Raw genomic sequence first — 18,530 nt, 5'->3', positions numbered from 1 at the left:
GCTGGAATCGTGCGGGGCAGGGAGGAGCTGGTCAGCCTTCTCCTGCGGGGTAAAGTGCTTTTCCCGCCAGGAGTCATCATGCTTAATCTCCAGGAGAGACATAGAGGATTCACCTCTTTTCCGTTTGCCAGTTGTTGCCTTTCCTTTTCCCTTTCTTTGAGGGTCAGACATCCTGAAAAACAGAAATTTAGGATATAATAAAAGCAGAAAAACAAGTAGGCAAATAACAAGATAAGCATAAAGTGGCAAAGGAGTAGTAGAATTATGAAATGAATTGAAGAAATGTATATTTCGGATTGTCTAGAAGGTAAAAATATGAGATGAGAATAACAATCCAAAATAATTTATGAGTTGAATACTTGTTAATTAAGAGCAACAATAATCATGCCATGAGTTAAAAAGTTGAAAGAGTTAGTTTAAAAGCAGAGGGAGAAGTTAGAAAGTTAAAAGTGGGTAAAATGGAAAAAGAGGTTAGAAAGCGAAAATCAGTGAGTTAGTAAAAAGAAAGTCAGAGTAAGTGGCATGATGATTGGTTTCTAAGTAACAAGAAATTCACAATTTTAAGCAACAGACAACTCATATTCAAGCAAGGAAATCAAGTTGTTGATGATTCATACAGATATAGAAATAGCAAAAAGTAAAATCTAATCATCAACAATGTGATTTATTAACCGGGAAAATAAAGGGATAAGAATACTGGCCCGTGCATTCATGAATTGGTTTGGTAAAAGCTGAGGAGTGCCAAATTCAAATTGCCAAAACCAAAACATGAAAGAATATCAAAACAATTTACAGAAAATTGGGCAGCATTCCGGCTAAAATTGGATGTTCCCGGGTAATAAACAGCAAGCAGAATAGTTCATATAAATTAAAGTAAAGCTACAATTACATATACGGAATATGAACATGAAAAAGCAGTGTAAAAAAAGTAGCATGAAACAGGAAAAAAATAGCATATGAACAGCACTAAAATCACAGCAACAACAGAATTACAAAAATTAGAAAACAAGTAGCAAGAATAGCGTAATTAATCAGGCCTAAATCCACTAACACATCCTAGCTACCTAACCACCTAGAATCCACTACAGCATACATCTCTAACTATCCTAAATTTAAACAAAAACTGAAAAAATGTGCAAACAACTATGAATGAAAGAAAGGTGGCATTCGGCGGAACCTGGTAGGCGTATGAACTAAGCTAGGGAACTGAGAGATGGCGGGGGTGTGGTTGCGGTGGTGCTGGGAGGGGCACGGTGGCGCGTTAGCAGAACAGGGCTGCGCGGTTACGGAACAGGGCTGCGCAGTTGCGGGCGGCTGTTTGTGGTGGCGGGGGGAATTCGGGTAGGGTGACTGGTGGAGGGGGTGGTTGAAGAAGAATGGGGGTAAGGGTGGTGGTGGTGGGAGGCGCGGCAGTGATGGCGCGGTGGTGGTGGTGGTGGTTGCAGAGAAGGAAGGGAGAAGAAGGGGAATGGGGGGCGTGACGGGTAGGGTTTCGCGTCACTAGGGGTTAGTGAATTTGAATCCATGCGAACGCGTGGGGCACGCGGTCGCGTGGCTAGGGTGGACGGGGGGTTGATGCGATCGCATGAGTAACGCGATTGCATGGAGTGGGTAAAAGGACGCATGAGGCGGTCGTATAAGGCAGGTGACCGCGTCGCTGGAAATTGTGCTAAACGCACAATTCCAGTGTCGTTTCAGTGCAACTCTCTATCTCCTTTGGGGTGTTGTGCAATTCATGCGATGCGAACGCGTCGCTCACGCTTTCGCGTGGGATGGGTGTTTTGCAAGTGACGCGTTCGCGTCAGGGACGCGAACGCGTGGGCCCTTTTGTGCTAAACGCACAACAGCCGCACGATTCCATCCCAGATTTCTGGGCGTTGGATTTTTATGCCGATTTCCAGATCACGCGTTCGCGTGATTGATGCGGACGCGTGGGAGGTGTTTTTCGCAACTGACGCGAACACGTTAGCAATGCGGTTGCGTCGCACGCCTCCTTTTTTTTTAATGCACATGGTAATTTAATAGTTTTGATTTCACATGAGCATGCTTTCCCAAATTTTTATTTTGAAATATCTTTATTCTTTTTTACTTTCCACCTTTGTTCCTATCATTCATGTTCCCATAAAGTTCCCCACATTTAAACAATACACAATTTCTATCTTAAGCTAACCAAGGATTCAACTTGGGATTTTTTATTTTGTTTTTCTGCTTAAGGCTAGTAATGTTGTTTATAGAACAAGAGGGGATTAAAAAGCTCAAGGGGGCTAACAAGGGTGATGTAGAAGGTAGGCTAAATTGGGATAAGTGAGCAAATATTTCAAGCAATGGCCTCAATCATCTCTTAGTATATATCTATATTCTATATTGGACATATAGATTAAAACAAAGCAAAGAACATCTGAATAAAAAGAAGGGCGAAACACACAGGAATAAAAATTATGGTTTGAATGTAACCATACAATTAAGCTCAAAATCTCACAGGTTGTGTGTGTTCTTAGCTTTTTAGACTATGTTCCAAATACAACTTCAAACAAGTTTTAATAGAAAAGTTTTTAATTTAAATTAGTGAAATACTATAAAAATTTCTTGAAAAAGAAAATATTACTTCAACCAAGTGGTAACTAAATGCATAAAATCAAACAAACATGCAATTAAATATGCAAATGCAGCAATTAACAAAGAAAATAAAATATTGGTGTTGAGAAGAAAATAACTAACCCATGGAGATCGGTATCGACCTCCCCACACTTAAAGATTACACCGTCCTCGGTGCATGCTAAGATGTACAAGTGGACGGGTTACTTTAATTGATACTTTTCTCCAAAGATTGTGCAGGTGGACTTGTTTGTCTTCCCATTAGAAGCTTTTCCTCTCCCTTTGTGGTGGCCATCCTGAAAGAAGAGGGAAAAGAAGAAAAGTAACCCAAAATAAAGATAGAAAATAAATAAAATATGGGTGTTAATGCCAGATAATAAGGGTCTCAATTACATGGTAGCTACAACATGCAAGTGAGAAAATAGTAGAAGTACATGGCAAATCAAGAGTGCAAAAATTTGCAACAATGGGGAAGAGAGTGCAAGACAATATAAATTAATGTCAATGCAAAATTAATACAAATATCATAAAAGATTAGTATTTGACTTAAATAATATTACCCAACAGTGTAAAACAAGTCACTGAGCACTAAAATAATACCAGAAAAGACACAACAGTTGAATATGAACAAGTGACACCAATGGAAAAATAATAATAAATTTAGAAAAGAAAAGAAAAATATGCACAAAATTAAAATGTAATGAATGAAATATGCAAATAAATTAAGTAAAATAGAATGAAGGTGAAAAAGAATGAGAAGTGAAAGAAATAAAGTAAGAAAGAAAGAAGAAAAAAGAAAAGATAGAAGAGACTAGGAATAGAAAAGAAAAGACAAGATAATTGGCGCTGATCTGGATAAGTTGTGCGGTGCAGGCGACGTGGATACGTGAGTGACGCGGTCACGTGGTGTGTGATAAAGTCAGGTGACGCGGACGCGTGGGTCATGCAATCGCGTGGCCTGATTTGTGCGATTGGCACGAGAGCAGCCTCGCGTTCGCGCAACTCTCTATTTCATTCGCATATTGCCAGATTTTTGGGTGACGCGTGCGCGTGGGTGACGCGCACGCGTGAATGGCCTCTTTTTGAATACTGACGCGGACGCATGGGGCACGCGTTCGCGTGGTAGGACTGTGCTTCCAGCATGGTTCCAGCCACGTTCAAGCCCAACATTCTGCCATACACCCCTTTACGTCGATTTTACAGAGCCATGCGTTTGCGTGGGTGACGCGGACGCGTGGGAGGCATTTTTCCCACATGATGCGGACGCGTTAGCGAGGCGGTCGCATGGATCAATTTTGTGCCAAAGGCACGCCTCCAGCTCGCGTGACTCTCTGTTCATTCTCTTTTCTTAAAAACGCACTGGTGACACGGACGCGTCAGCGACGCTGCCGCGTCGCGTGCGTGTTTTTTTTTTTTTATCATCCCTTGTTCCCATAAAGTTCCCCACATTTAAACAATACACAATTTCTATCTTAAGCTAACCAAGGATTCAACTTGGGATTTTTTGTTTTGTTTTTCTACTTAAGGCTAGTAATGTGGTTTATAGAACAGGAGTATTGATCTCCATGTGTTACTTATTTTCTTCTCAACACCAATATTTTATTTTCTTTATTAATTGCTGCATTTGCATATTTATTGCATGTTTGTTTGATTTTATGCATTTAGTTACCACTTGGTTGAAGTAATATTTTTCTTTTTCAAGAAATTTTTATAGTATTTCACTAATTTAAATTAAAAACTTTTCTATTAAAACTAGTTTGAAGTTGTATTTGGAACATAGTCTAAAAAGCTAAGAACACACAACCTATGAGATTTTGAGCTTAATTGTATGGTTACATTCAAACCATAATTTTTATTCCTGTGTGTTTCGTCCTTCTTTTTATTCAGATGTTCTTTGCTTTGTTTTAATCTATATGTCCAATATAGAATATAGATACATACTAAGAGATGATTGAGGCCATTGCTTGAAATATTTGCTCACTTATCCCAATTTATCCTACCTCCTACATCACCCTTGTTAGCCCCCTTGAGCTTTTTAATCCCCTCTTATTCTATAAACCACATTATTAGCCTTAAGCAGAAAAATAAAATAAAAAATTCCAAGTAGAATCCTTGGTTTGCTTAAGATAGAAATTGTGTATTGTTTAAGTGTGGGAAACTTTATGGGAACATGGATGATAGGAACAAAGGTGGAAAGTTAAAAAGAATAAAGATATTTCAAAATAAAAATTCTGAGTGACTAGAGAGTAAACATAAAATCCAGTGAGGGTTCAATAGCTCATCACCATATATCTCTGCTTGAATTGTTAATTATCTTGTAAGTTTGAAAGATATTTTTACCCATCTCAATTGTAAAAGTGCTTTAACATTATCTAGGGTTTGGCTATGCATATATGATTCCTTGAGAATGTGAATTAATTTAGCTACATGTAAGTTTTATATACAAGTGAATAACAATTAGAATTGCATGATTCATTTAGGTAGTTGCATTTAGAATAGATTGCATTGCATGAGATTCCACCACTTTAACCTTACCTTATTCTTTATCTTGGATTTAGCATGAGGACATGCTATTGTTTAAGTGTGGGGAGGTTGATAAACCCATATTTTATGATATGTATTGTGCTCAATTTAGGTGATTTATTCAATCCTTCACTCACTTATTCATGTAAATTGCATGGTTTTACTTTCCCTTCCTTATTATGTGATATATGTGAAATACATGTTTCCTATGCTTTAAAAATAATTATTTTAATTACCCTTTATTACCATTCGATGCCGTGATTTGTGTGTTGAGTAGTTTCAGATCTTCTAAGGCAGGAATGACTTAAAGGATAGAAAGGAAAGTTACAAAAATGGAAGGAAAGCACAAAATGGAGTTTTTGAAGAAACTGACAGCGACGCGAATGCATGGACGACGTGGTCGCATGCCCAGCGCGAAAAGGAAGCGACGCGAACGCGTGACTGACGCGAACGCGCGCCATGAGCAGAACACAGATGACGCGTACGCGTGACCGAAGCGAGCGCGTGATAAGGAAAACTCCAGATCACGCGACCACGTGACTCACGCAGACGCGTGACAGACACCACGCACCAGAAATTACAAAAAACGCTCCCAGCGATTTCTGAAACCTTTTTTGGCCCAGATCCAAGTCCAGAAGGCACATATTAGAGGTTATGAAGTGGGGAAATGCATCCATTGAGAGGGAGTTCTCCAATTGTTCACTTTTCATAGTTTAGAAGTAGTTTTTAGAGAGAGAGGTTCTCTCATCTCTCTTAGGTTTTAGGATTAGGATTTCTTATTATTTCAATTTAGTACTCCAACTCCTTATCAGGTTCAATATTCCTTTTGCTTTGTATTTCTCTTTCGCTTTCAGATCTTTTAAAGCTTTCTTTTAATTACTTTAGTTGCCAATTTGGCTTATGAACCATTCATGTTTAGATTTGAATTTCTATTTAATATAATTTGAGGAATTTCAGTTTATTATTGCTTTCGTTTATTTATGCTACTGTTGCTTCCAATCTGAAGACATTTTTATTCGAGTAAGTTTACTTTTCCCCTTTGGCTTTGGTTGATTAATTGGCAACTCTTGAGTTATCAAACTCAACGTGATCGATAATTGTTGTCTTTGCTAATTGAATTGAACTTCAATAATTCCAGTCCTTTCTTAGGAATCGACTAGGACCTGAGGATCAAACTGATTAGTCACTTGACCTTCCTTTGCTTTAGTAAAGGCTAACTAAGTGGGATTAAAACTCAATTCTCATCACCATTGATAAGGATAACTAGGATAGGACTTCTAAATTCCCATACCTTGCCAAGAGTTTATTTTGAAGTTATTTATTTATTTTATTTGTCATTTAAATTACTTGTTCCTTACTTTCAAAACCCCAATTTACAAAACTCATAACCAATAATAAGAATATGCCTCCCTGCAATTCCTTGAGAAGACGACCCAAGGTTTAAATACTTCGGTTATCAATTTTAAAAGGGGTTTGTTACTTGTGACAACCAAAACATTTGTAAGAAAGGACTTTTGTTACTTTAGAAGCTATACCTGCAACGAGGATTTATCTGCGAATTTCTAGACCACGCAAAAGTTCTCTCTTCACTGACCTCCGGAGGTAATTTCTCTTCCCTAACACCAATAAAATAGGATATTTAGTTAGTTTTTCTTTTGTAGAATAGGATAAATTGCATAGTAATAGGTTAGTTGCATGCATGTTCTACTTGATTGAAAAGACAATAAGTTTCTTCTAAGACCCTATTTTTAGAACAAAATTTCACTAATTTTAATCAAAACTTTATGTTAAATTTGCTTGAAGTTGTATTTGGAACATGGTTTTTGAGCTAAAGAATACACAACCTGTGAGACTTTGAGCCTAAATACATGGTTACATTATTTAACCATAATTATTTTATTCTTGTGTGTTTACTTCTCTATGATTGTAATCTATGTTTTATTTCATCCTATATGTTCAATGTTTAATATATTTCTATGGTTGCATATGATTGAGGCCATTATTTGTTTAGCTCACTTATCCCAAATCAGCCTACCCTTTCCAATTACCTTTGTTAGCCACTTTGAGCCTTTAAATCCCATTTGTTCTTTATTTTACCACATCACTAGCCTTAAGCGAAAAAAAAATTATATATCCCAATTGAATCGTTGGTTAGCTTGAGATAGAATTGTGTGTTAATTGAGTATGGAAAGATTGTGGGAACAAAAGATAATACGGGAATGTGTCATGATAATATAATGGGAATTTGGGTACCTACTCATGTGAAACTATTAAAGAAAAATTAAAATTTTATGTGCATTGATAAGCTGTGTTTATGTTAAAAAAACCAAAAATATTCAATAAATAAATAAGGGGACAAAATTACCACAATGCTAAGTTAAAATTCAAGGATCAATGCATATATGATAAAATTAAAATAAAAGTTGATACATGAGTAAGGAATGTGAAAGGAAAATTTTGGTTAGCTGGATATGAAGTTTAAGTTATATAGAATGTATACATGTTTGTTAGGTGAAAGCTTGGGTTAATTAAAGATTCAATTTATAAGCTTACTTAGCCATATATGTACCCTTACCCTTACCTTGGCCCCATTACAACCTTGAAAAGACCTCATGATGTTTGCATTGGTACATTAAATGTTGTTGATTGATTAGGTGAAGAACAAAAAAAAATTAGAAAGCATGATTAGAGAAGGATAGAGTGATTACCCCATACACTAGAGAGATTAGAGCGTACATACATCATCAGTGAGGGTTCAATGCTTAAATTCTATGTTCCCTGCTTTCATGAGCTACCTTCTTGCATTTTTATCTATTGTTACTATATAAGAATTGAATTAGTGGAATTTGATTTGTGATTGTCTTGAAGAGCTTATTTACTTTTAACCAAGTGGACAAGAATTATATAGTTGCATTCATATGTATAGGTTGCATTGCATAACATGAGTTTTACATGTTCCTGCTCATTTATTTTATCTTCTTCAACTAAGCATGAGGACATGCTTATGTCTAAGTGTGGGGAGGTTGATAAACCATTATTCTATAGTTTATATTGTATTCAATTGTGTGGTTTCATCAAATCTTTACCCATTTATTCATTAAATTAGCATGTATTTACAATTCCTTCCCAAAATTACTCCATGGTTGAAAACTTGCTTCCTAGAGACTTTTAATTATGTATTTTAATTCTCATTTATTCCATTCGATGCCGTGATTTATGTGTTAAGTGTTTCAGGCTTTATAGGGCTTGAATGACTAGGAGATTGGAAAGGAGGCTTGCAAAAATGGAAGGAACACAAGAAATTGAGGAGATGACCAGCGAGAAGCGACGCGGACGCATGGATTACACGACCGCGCGAATTAGAGGAAATTGTAGTGACGCGCTCGCGTGCCTGACGCGAACGCATGGATTGGAAACTGCGCAAGTGATGCGAATGCGTGGACGATGCGCACGCATGGCAAGGCAAAACGCTGGATGACGCGAACGCGTGGATGACGCGATCGCGTGACGTGCGCGATCTGCAGAATCTGCAGAATTCGCTGGGGGCGATTTTGGGCCCTGTTTTGACCCAGTTTTCGGCCCAGAAAAGCAGATTAGAGCCAAGGAACAGGCAGAGACCAAGGACAACATTCATTCCGCATAATTTTAGTTTTAGATCTGATTTTACTCATCCTCTAGGTTTTCTCTCTACACATTCATAGTTCTTAGGAATTTGATTTTATTGCTTTTTGGATTGGGATATTGAGAAGAGTTATTACCTCCGTCAAGACTTCGTCATTCTAGTTTGTTTCCTTACTTGTCACTTACTTTTTCATATCCTTAATTTCTTCAGAGTTACTATTGGATTATTTTTAGAATTTATTAATACAAGAACTATTTTTATTTTAATTGATCCTTTTAATTATTATTTATCATGTCTTTCTTTATTTCCCTTTATTATTTCATGAATTTTACATTCATAATGAGCGAGTAGTTCCATAACTTGATTGGGAGTTGGTTGAAAGGAGGACCTTGAGTTGGAATGCTCAAGAGTAAAATTATAGTTAGGTTTAGCATTGGGTCGCCCTCTAGTCACTTACACTAGTCCTTCCCAAGGGAGAGGATTAGAACTTGTGAGTATAAACTGACTTCCAACTTGCTTAACTTTCCTTTATCCGGTAAGGGATAACTGAGCAGACAACCTTCAATTATCAATTAATCTTGGGAGAACTCCAACAAGGATAGGCCTTCTGACTAATCTACTCCAGGTCAAGATTTTTATTTAAATTACATAAATTCTCTGATTTAATTTCCTGTTTATCAACTCAAACCATTTTAGAAAACATCTGATTAATAAAATAGCATATCTTTCTGCAACTCATTCGGAGACGACTTGGGATTTATACTCTCAGTATTTTAATTCTAATTTTGTGACAACCCCTTCTAAATTGATAAGCGGACTTTTGGTTGGTTAAGAACTATACTTGCAACGCATCTCTTACAATAATTTCTTAACTCGCCAAATTTCTGCCCCTTCACTAGCCGTCCATGCTATGAGCTTTATACAATGTTTTGCTCAATCTTCACCCTTCATTTTGCTCAACCGAAGCTTTTCCACTTGTGGTTTTGTTCCAAAGATTCATGCCTTGACTATAAATAGGTGGTGACATGATCGAGATGTATTTTGTCATGTCAGTATAGAATTTTCTCAATTGAAATCTTGTTGCAAGTATAGTTCTACACCAATAAACAATCCTCCCAATAAAAAATTTAAGATATGGGTTTTGTGTCACAAATAACAAACCCCAATGAAAATTAACCAGAGTATTTGGACTTTAGGTCGTCTCCCTAGGAAACAATGTAATGCATGCGTATTGGCTATGATGGGGTAAAAAGGGTTTTGTTTATGAAATGGCAAGAAAGTAAAATGAGTGAGTAAGTAAAGAAAGCAAAATAAAGAACTCTTGGCTAAGACTTGGGTACTTGAGATCACCATCCTAGTCAACAAATCAATTATTAACAATTATGATAGGCCAACCCATTAAGTCTACTTCTTGAAGCCTTAAGTACGTAACATTTACTCCTAGACTTGAAGTATGTCAAATAGGCTTGATCACATCCACTCTTAAGTCCTAACCTACCTACTAATTGGCTTAGTAGTGGGTTAGCATCAATGGGCTTCAAATTGATCACCCAGGGTTCTCAAATTACCAATTCCATTATATCCAAAGACTCAGGATCACTCAAGTCCCTTGGCTTAGGCCAAGAGTTGACAAAACTACTCAAGAACTAAAGAGAGCATTTCATCAAACACATAGAATGTAATAAAAGTCAACATCATAAATTTCAAAAATACTAAAATCTACTACTATTAATTGCAAGAAAAATGAGATCACAACTCAATTCATCAATCAAAGAAGCATCAACATCAAAATTGCATTAAATGTAAACAAATCCAACTTGAGTCATCATCACACAAGAGAGAAAAATGGGAAATTAACATAAAAACTAAGAGAATCAAGATGTAAAAAGGAGAAATTATAGAAGAAACAAGATGAGATCAAGTAATTAAACATGAAATTAAAATAATCTAACCTAATCCTAACCTAATTCTAGAGAGAAGAGGGAGCTTATCTCTCTAGAAAACTAACTAAAGGCTCATGTTGGCTAAAACTAATTGCTCCCCTTTTGCTTGGACTTCATTTCTGCATGAAATACACTCAGAAACAAGTTGGATTTGGGCCTGGGCAGCTTAGAAATCACCCCCAGCGAATTACCTTCATGTGGGCCACGTTAAAGTATCGGCGCGTGCGCGCCATGTGCGCGTGCGCGTCGACTGGCAAATTCTCAACCCGCGCGGACGCGGCATGTACGCGTGCGCGTCCATAGGCGAAACCACTTTTGCGCGTGCGAGTCTGGTGCGCGTGCGTGTCCTTTGGTGCTTTCGCAATCTTTGTTTCTTCATGCATTCCCCCTTTTGTATGCTTTTCTCCTCATTTCTTCCATCCAATACTTGTCTTATGGACCTGAAATCACTCATCAAACGCATCAAGGCATCGAATAGAATTAAAGTGAATTAAAATCACCAATTTAGAGCCTAAAAAGCATGTTTTTACACTTAAGCAAAATTCAAGGGAGAATTACAAAACCATGCTGTTTCATTGAATAAATGCGAGAAAAGGTGACAAAATCCCCCAAAATAAGCACAAGATAAATCACGAAATCGGGATTTATCAAATCTCTCCACACTTAAACTAAGCATGTCCTCATGCTAAAATCAAGAAGAAGCAAAGGGTACTTAGCATTTATTCAATGCAACTACTAAATGCAATCTATCTACATGATGCAATGGCTTAGTCAAAATAAATCAATCTCCAAGAATACGCATATAAGCATAAGGGTTAAGGTATTAGCAATCAAGCAAACCACAATTGGATTGAATTATCGAAAGAGTTCACAAACTTGCAAAAAAAGATGATCATGGGTGGAAACATGCAATTGAGCGATCGAACCCTCGCCGGATGTGTATCCGCTCTATGCACTCAAGTGTGTAGGGTTGATTCACTCAATTCTCCCCTAATCATGCTTTCCAAGATTTGTTTTTCATCTAACAATCAATAATTACTTTATGCATGCATACAAATATCATGAGGTCTTTCCCATAGGTTGTAACGGGGCTAGGGTCAAGGTAGGATGCGTATGGTTAAGTGGGCTAGAAATTCGAATCTTTGATTAGCTTAAACTTCTCACCTAACCTATGATAACCTATACAATTCTAAACAAACCTAACTACCCATTCTTCACTTTTCTCACACACTCATGTATTCTCTTTTTGATCACCACACCTATGCATTGACTTTTATTGAGCTTCACTTTGGGGCATTTTGTCCCCTTTTTATTGCTTTTCTTTATTTTTTATATATAAAAATATATACAAGGGCATCAATGCATGTGGTTTACACATGATTAAAATATGAGTATGTATCCAATTCCCAAAATTTTTCGACAAAAATATAAACACACTTTTATCTCTACCCAATGTTCCCAACTTTTCCAAAATCAATTGATGAACACTCTCACTATTCTAAGCTAATCAAAGATCCCAATTAAGGACATTTATTATTTTTCACTTAGGCTTGTAATGTGCTACAATTAAGAATAAACGGGTTAAGCATAGGCTCAAAATTGGCTAACAATGGAAAATAAAAGGTAGGCTTATTTGGGTAAGTGAGCTAATTGAACAATGGCCTCAATCATATAAATGTATGTACACACAAATTAATGGACATAAAGAATCAAACAAATCAAGGATTACAATCATAGGAAGAGAATAATGCACACAAGAATGGAAGTAAGTGGTTATGTATGATGTAACCACACAATTAAGCTCAATTCTCACATGCTTGTGTTCTTAGCTCAAAACATGATCCACAAGTATATAGCTCAAGCAAGTTCTAAAAAAAATTTTTAACCAATTGGGGTGGTGCCCTAAAAATGAGTTTCTTGGAAATTTTCATCATATTGACTACGCTTATTCTAATGTAATATTGTGATTTAGAAAATTTTAAAAATTCTCCTATTTTACCCCTTTTTCAATCAAAACACATTTCTTATATATAAAAAAGGGTTGACTAGATTTTTTTTTTAGCAATCCAAAAATTTTCTAATCACAATCAACAACTAAGATGCGAAACATATATATATATATATGCTAAGAGTGTGCAACAACCAAAACAAGAGTATCTACAATAGCATAAATATGTACAGTAATCCCAAAATGATCTAAAACATGAAGTGTGGAATAAAACAAAATAAAGTAGTAGCGAATAGAAATAGAAGTCTGAAAGTTCACCACATAAATGCAAACACCGGTCACAAACGGTGACCTCCCCACACTTTAGAATCAAGCATCGTCCTCGATGCTACTACTGAAGCTCAGGATAGGGTCAACAATCGCACCAGGCTGTGGCTCATGCTCACACTCAGGCTGTGGGACTGGAGGTGGCACTGGCTGTGGCTCAGGAATGTCATGCTGGACCTCAGGAGGCTGCTGGACCTCAGTGGTGGTCTGCATCTCTGGTGGTGCCTCTTGCTGTGTCGCCTCCTCACTATGCTCCTCCTCCTGGTCCTGCTCGTCAGAGGCGCAAACACCTGGTCGATGCGATCGAGACGTCGCATGACACGATGCTCGAAGCGCACCATAAAGCGAAGAAGGTGCTGCACCAACAGATAAGTCGACTCAGGTGCTGGTGGTGGTGGTGGTAAAGATGTTGCGGCTGCTATGGAGGAAGAGGGTTCTGCTGCCTCAACTGCCACTCTAGCCCGAGAATGACGTCTGGTCGAGGGCTTCTCTTTCACCCATCCACCCCATGGAATAGTGACTTCCTTGTCGTCGTCATCTGGGGGTGGTGGTGTCGCATCATCGTCCTCCCATGGGACATCAGCCAGCTCAGCTAAACTAGTAACCAGCGTAGGAAATGGTAGCAAACCGCGGATATGAGCTCTCCACATGCTATGCCTAATCAGCCGGGGGAAATACACTTCTTTTCCTTCCATGACACACCCAATCAGAATCAACATATTCATCAGAATCTCTGAGAAGTGAGTGGTCGGCAGGACGTAGTGGGCAAATATCTGCTGCCAGGTCCTAGCCTCCCTAGACAAATATGCAGATAGCATCCCCTTAGGCTTCTTGTTGTTCGAATCCATCACCCAGGGAGCGTCTGGTGTAGCAATCACGCGTTTAAGCGCCTCATAGTCAAAATTCATGGAGAGGATAGCCACCTCTGCCTGCTGGTAGGCACAAGTCTCAGGAGTACCAACTCTACAAAGCAGTGCATCCCCTATAGCCTCCTCGGTAATCATAATCTCTCTACCCCTTACGTGCACTGAATCCAAGTTCACTCGGAAGAAGTTACAGTAAAACTCCCTAACCCATGAGATGTTAATCCTTCCTAGGTCCCTATCAACGAAATCCAATCCCAACTCTGAAATACGGGTGTTTATGGCACGCCTCACGTCATTGGGAAGATTCAGCTTCTTCTCAATGTTCAAATTTTTCTTTGGTTGAATCAGTGGATGGAAGTGACTGATTTTCTATATCTTCTTCATTCAACGGATTCTTGGCATAGTTAGCATATGGTGAGGGGGTAGAGGTCTTGGAGCGCTTCCTCTTTTTCGAAGTGGTGGCTATAGCTTTTCCTCTATCCGACATCCTGAAAAACAGAGATGATACAATATAAGCAGATAGCCAGGTAGGTATAAAGCACTCAAATCAAAGCATACTCATGAAGTGAATAAAGAAAGGAGATTTCTTGGAATGCAAGCAAACATAATTCAGAATTCAAACCAAACATTAAACCAAGAATTAAAACCATATTTTGCACATTACTCGTTCACTAAGCTTAGGAAGAACCATATCCAAAAGAATGATATAAAGAGTCAAGTTAAAAACCAAAAGAGGTTAGTCGGTTAAATAGGTTAAAGTTAGAAATTAGTTTGAAAATTAGTGATAAGGTGATTACTAACTCAATTCGAAAGGAATGCACAAAATAGGGATGTGAGCACGTTCACAATCATGAAATGCAATAAGTCATTGATGATGAAATATGATATAGCTAGAAAATAGCTGATATGAAACAAACCATCAATCAATGCAAGGATCACTAGCAATATTGGTGAAATCAAAACCTTGAGAAACAAGTAAATCAAGCACATTTAAGACCAATTCTAACAATGCATACAAGTCACAAGTTCAAATATGAATTGGAAACCTCATGGTCTATGTGACTTAATGAGACTATGTATGAACATATTGAACTATTTGGTCACATAGAGTAGAACATTCAAACTTGTGTGTGTATGCAAAAGAGGCACAAAATTTTAAGGAAATCATAAGTGATGGTCAATTAGAAAATCCATTCAAACCATTCAATGCCTATATGCAAATCATCATGCATAACAAGCAAAGAGTTTAAGCAAGACCAAAACTTGTCCCTAAGGAATTTCAAAAACCATTTAAGCAACAAAATGCTAATTGAACAGAAATCATCAACTAGAAGTTGCTACACCCATCAAACAGGGTCAATTTAAGGATTATGGTTAAGAAAAATCCGGCAGCATTTCAGCAGCAAATTAGCCATTTTTCAAATTCAAACAGTCAAAGCAGATTCCATATGAATTCATTGAAAAGCAAAAGCACAAACACTAGGTGTGAATTCATATGAATTAAAAAAATGAGCCAATATTTTAGCAGCATTCAATCAGAAACGATTCAAACCAAACCAGCATGCTACAAAAGCATTCCTTCCTCACACAATTATACAGAGAAACTAGAATTCAGCACGGCACCAGAACAGCATCAAAGCAATGTGCAATAGCATTAGGCATGGCAACATACAGCACAAGCAATATACAGTACAAGCAAAGGTATGAAATAGAGCAAATTCTTATAACAGTAGAAATTCAAACAAGCCTAAATCCACTACTCAGCCCAGATTCGCTGACAACCTAAATCAAACTAAACTAACTAACTACGCTAATCTAACTAAACTAATGTAATTAACAGTAAGCAGTAAAAGGAGGTAGAACAGGGGAAGCAGGAACCTGGGCTGCAGAAACTGAACAGGGCAAATGAAAGGAAGGTGGAGTGGAGTGGTGATCTGACGTGGCTGTGGGGCTCGCGCCGGCGACAATGGCGGTCGCAAGATGGAGTGGAGTGGTGGTTTGACGTGGCTATGGGGCTCGCGCCAGCGACAATGGCAGTCACGGCGGTGCTTGGGGGCGGCAGCGCGAAGGCTGGTTGCGAGAGAAGGCAGAGGCAGAGAGGGTTGAGTGGAAGAGAGAAAGGGAGTGAGGAAGAGGGGATTGGGATGTAACGGCGGCGACGGTGGCTGCGGGTCACTCGCCGAAGGGTAGCCGGTGGTTGTTGCACAGAGGGGAGAGGTTGAAGATGGAGGGAAATGGAACGTTGGGGACGAAGGGGGTATTTGCGTGAATACGCTAGGGCTTCGCGTCTCTGGTTAAATGTGGTTTTTTTAATTCCACGCGAGCGCGCACCGTGCGCGTCCGCGTGGGTGATAGAAATAGGGAGGTGGCGCGGAAGAGCCGTACACACTTACGCGCATATGGATGGGTTAAGGGTTGGCGCGGACGCGTTCGGTGCGCGTCCGCGCGGGTATGCTGGGCCAGAGGCACAGAAGAGGCCCAGAGTTGGCACAACTCTCGGATCCCTTGGCGTGGGTGATGCTACAATGCATCGACGCGCGCGCGTCCTCTGTGCGTTCGCGTGGATGATATGAGCTTATGGAATGGGCACGGAGGCGCGAAGTACGCCAACGCGTAAGCGAAGAAATAGGGAGTGGCGTGAACGTGTACAGCGCGCGTCCGTGTGGGTTAAGAGACAGAGTTGGCCCAAAAGTGGCACAACTCTCTGGTCCTTGGCCCAGATGGTTAAAATGAGCAGCCTACGTGCGCGCGCTATGCGCTTGCGCGTGGCTTTTTTTTTTTAATGAGCATAAAAAAGAGCTCATAACCTTCTCATCCTTCTCTAAAACTCTAAACTAGCTGGGATGCAAGATTAAGTACATTTTGAAACATAGGGGATTTTTTAAAATAACTTGAGAAAACTTGCAATTCAAGCAAAAACTCAATTCAAAGATTCATCCCTTACTAAAGCATAGAATGTATAAACACCTTAGCAAGCAAAGAAAAATATACCAAGAAGTAAAGAAACTATATACAATGGAACCCAATTCATTCATTCATTATATCTACAAGAGAATGGAAAGAGTTTACCATGGTGGGGTGTGACGTCGGGATTTTTACAAGTAAAGAGATTCATAGAAACGTTGCGTTGTAGATATAGTCTCTAAACCGACAAAAATCCCTTCGTACAAACATTTTGGGTGTCACAAGTAACAAACCCCTTTAGAAATTGTTAACCGAGTATTCAAACCTCGGGTCATCTTCTCAAGGAACTGTGAGGAAGTATGTTCTTATTATTGCCTATAAAAGTTGTAATCGGGGTTTAGAAGATGAGAAGCAAGTAATTTAAATGACAAGTAAAGTAAATGGCAATTAAAATAAATAAATACTATAAAGCAGACTTTTGGCAAGGTAAGGGAAGTTGGAAGTCCAACGTAGTTATCTCTCCCAACTATAATGAAAGTTGAATCTAAACTCCACTTGGTCAACCTTTACTAGGGCAAAGGAAAGTCAAGGGATTAATTAAATTGACCTTTGAATCCTATTTATTTCCTAAGAAAAGATTGGGATTACTTAAGTTCAGTTCAATTAGCAAGATAACGATTATCAATTATGTTGAGTTTAATAACTGTTGAGTTACTGAATTCTTAACCAGGACCAAAAAGGGAAAAAGTAAAATTGCTGGAATAATAAAAATGTCCTTAGAGGGGAAGCAATGGTAACTTAAATCAAAGAGAACAATCATAAATTAAAAATACCTCAATTATCATTAATTCAAATAATAGTCTGTAACATGGAAGAAATTCATAAATTCACTGATCAATTCAAGTGCTGGAATAAATAAAAGTAAAAGGAAGCTAAAACAAAGAAACATAAAACCTAGATTGAGAGTCACTCTTAAAACAAGAAGAAATCCTAAATCCTAAGAGAGAGAGAGAGAAGATCTCCCTCTCAACTAAATCTAAATCATTGAAAAATAAAATATGCGAGCTCCTCTTTGAATGGGTGCATTCCCACACTTTATAACCTCTGGTCTATGCTGTCTGTACTTGGATCTAGGCCAAAAAGGGCTTCAGAATTCGCTGGGGGCATATTCTGTAAATTCTGATACGTGGCCTCTGTCACGCGTCCGCGTTGGTCACGCGGTCGCGTCATTCGAAGGTTTTCCTTGCCACGCGGTCGCGTCAGTCACGCATCCGCGTCGTATGCGTTCTGCTTATGGCGCGCGGTCGCGTCAGTCATGCGGCTGTGTCGCTGCATCTTCGCTTCTGGCACGCAATCGCGTAATCCATGCGATCGCGTGGATACCAGTTTCCTTAAAGCTCCGTTTTGCTTTCTCCTTTCATTTTAGTATGTTTCCTTTTCCATCCTTTAAGTCATTTTGCCTTAGAAAATCTGAAACTACTCAACACACTAATCACGACATCGAATGGAAATAAAGTTAATTAAATTAATTAATTTTAAAGCTTAGGAAACATGTTTTTTTCATTTACATCACATAATAAGGAAGGGAAAGTAAAACCATGCAATTAATGTGAATAAGTAGGTGAAGGATTGTATAAATCACTCAAATTAAGCACAAAAGAACTCATGAAATATGGGTTTATCAGGGTGTCTCCCATCAAGCACTTTTAGTTTAAGTCCTTAAGTTGGACATTGGGAGGCTTCTTGTCAAGGTGGCTTATGCTTGTATCCATCCTTGAACCTCCAAGAGTTCTTGTCCTTCA

General features: G+C 38.5%; 1 protein-coding gene across 1 annotated transcript; it reads right to left on the bottom strand.

The window, feature by feature from the left end:
- LOC107620683 (nucleolar protein 3-like) lies at positions 13,001-13,608 on the bottom strand. Its single transcript, XM_016322813.1, has 2 exons — positions 13,297-13,608; positions 13,001-13,225 (listed from the first exon to the last, which is right to left on the bottom strand). The coding sequence occupies exons 1-2, from the start codon at positions 13,606-13,608 to the stop codon at positions 13,001-13,003; spliced, it is 537 nt and encodes a 178-aa protein (XP_016178299.1).

The sequence above is a fragment of the Arachis ipaensis genome, chromosome B10, assembly GCF_000816755.2.
Source record: "Arachis ipaensis cultivar K30076 chromosome B10, Araip1.1, whole genome shotgun sequence".
NCBI classification, from domain to species: domain Eukaryota; kingdom Viridiplantae; phylum Streptophyta; class Magnoliopsida; order Fabales; family Fabaceae; genus Arachis; species Arachis ipaensis.
Note: the sequence above shows the minus strand (reverse complement) of the source record. Positions and strands in the feature narration are given on the sequence as shown.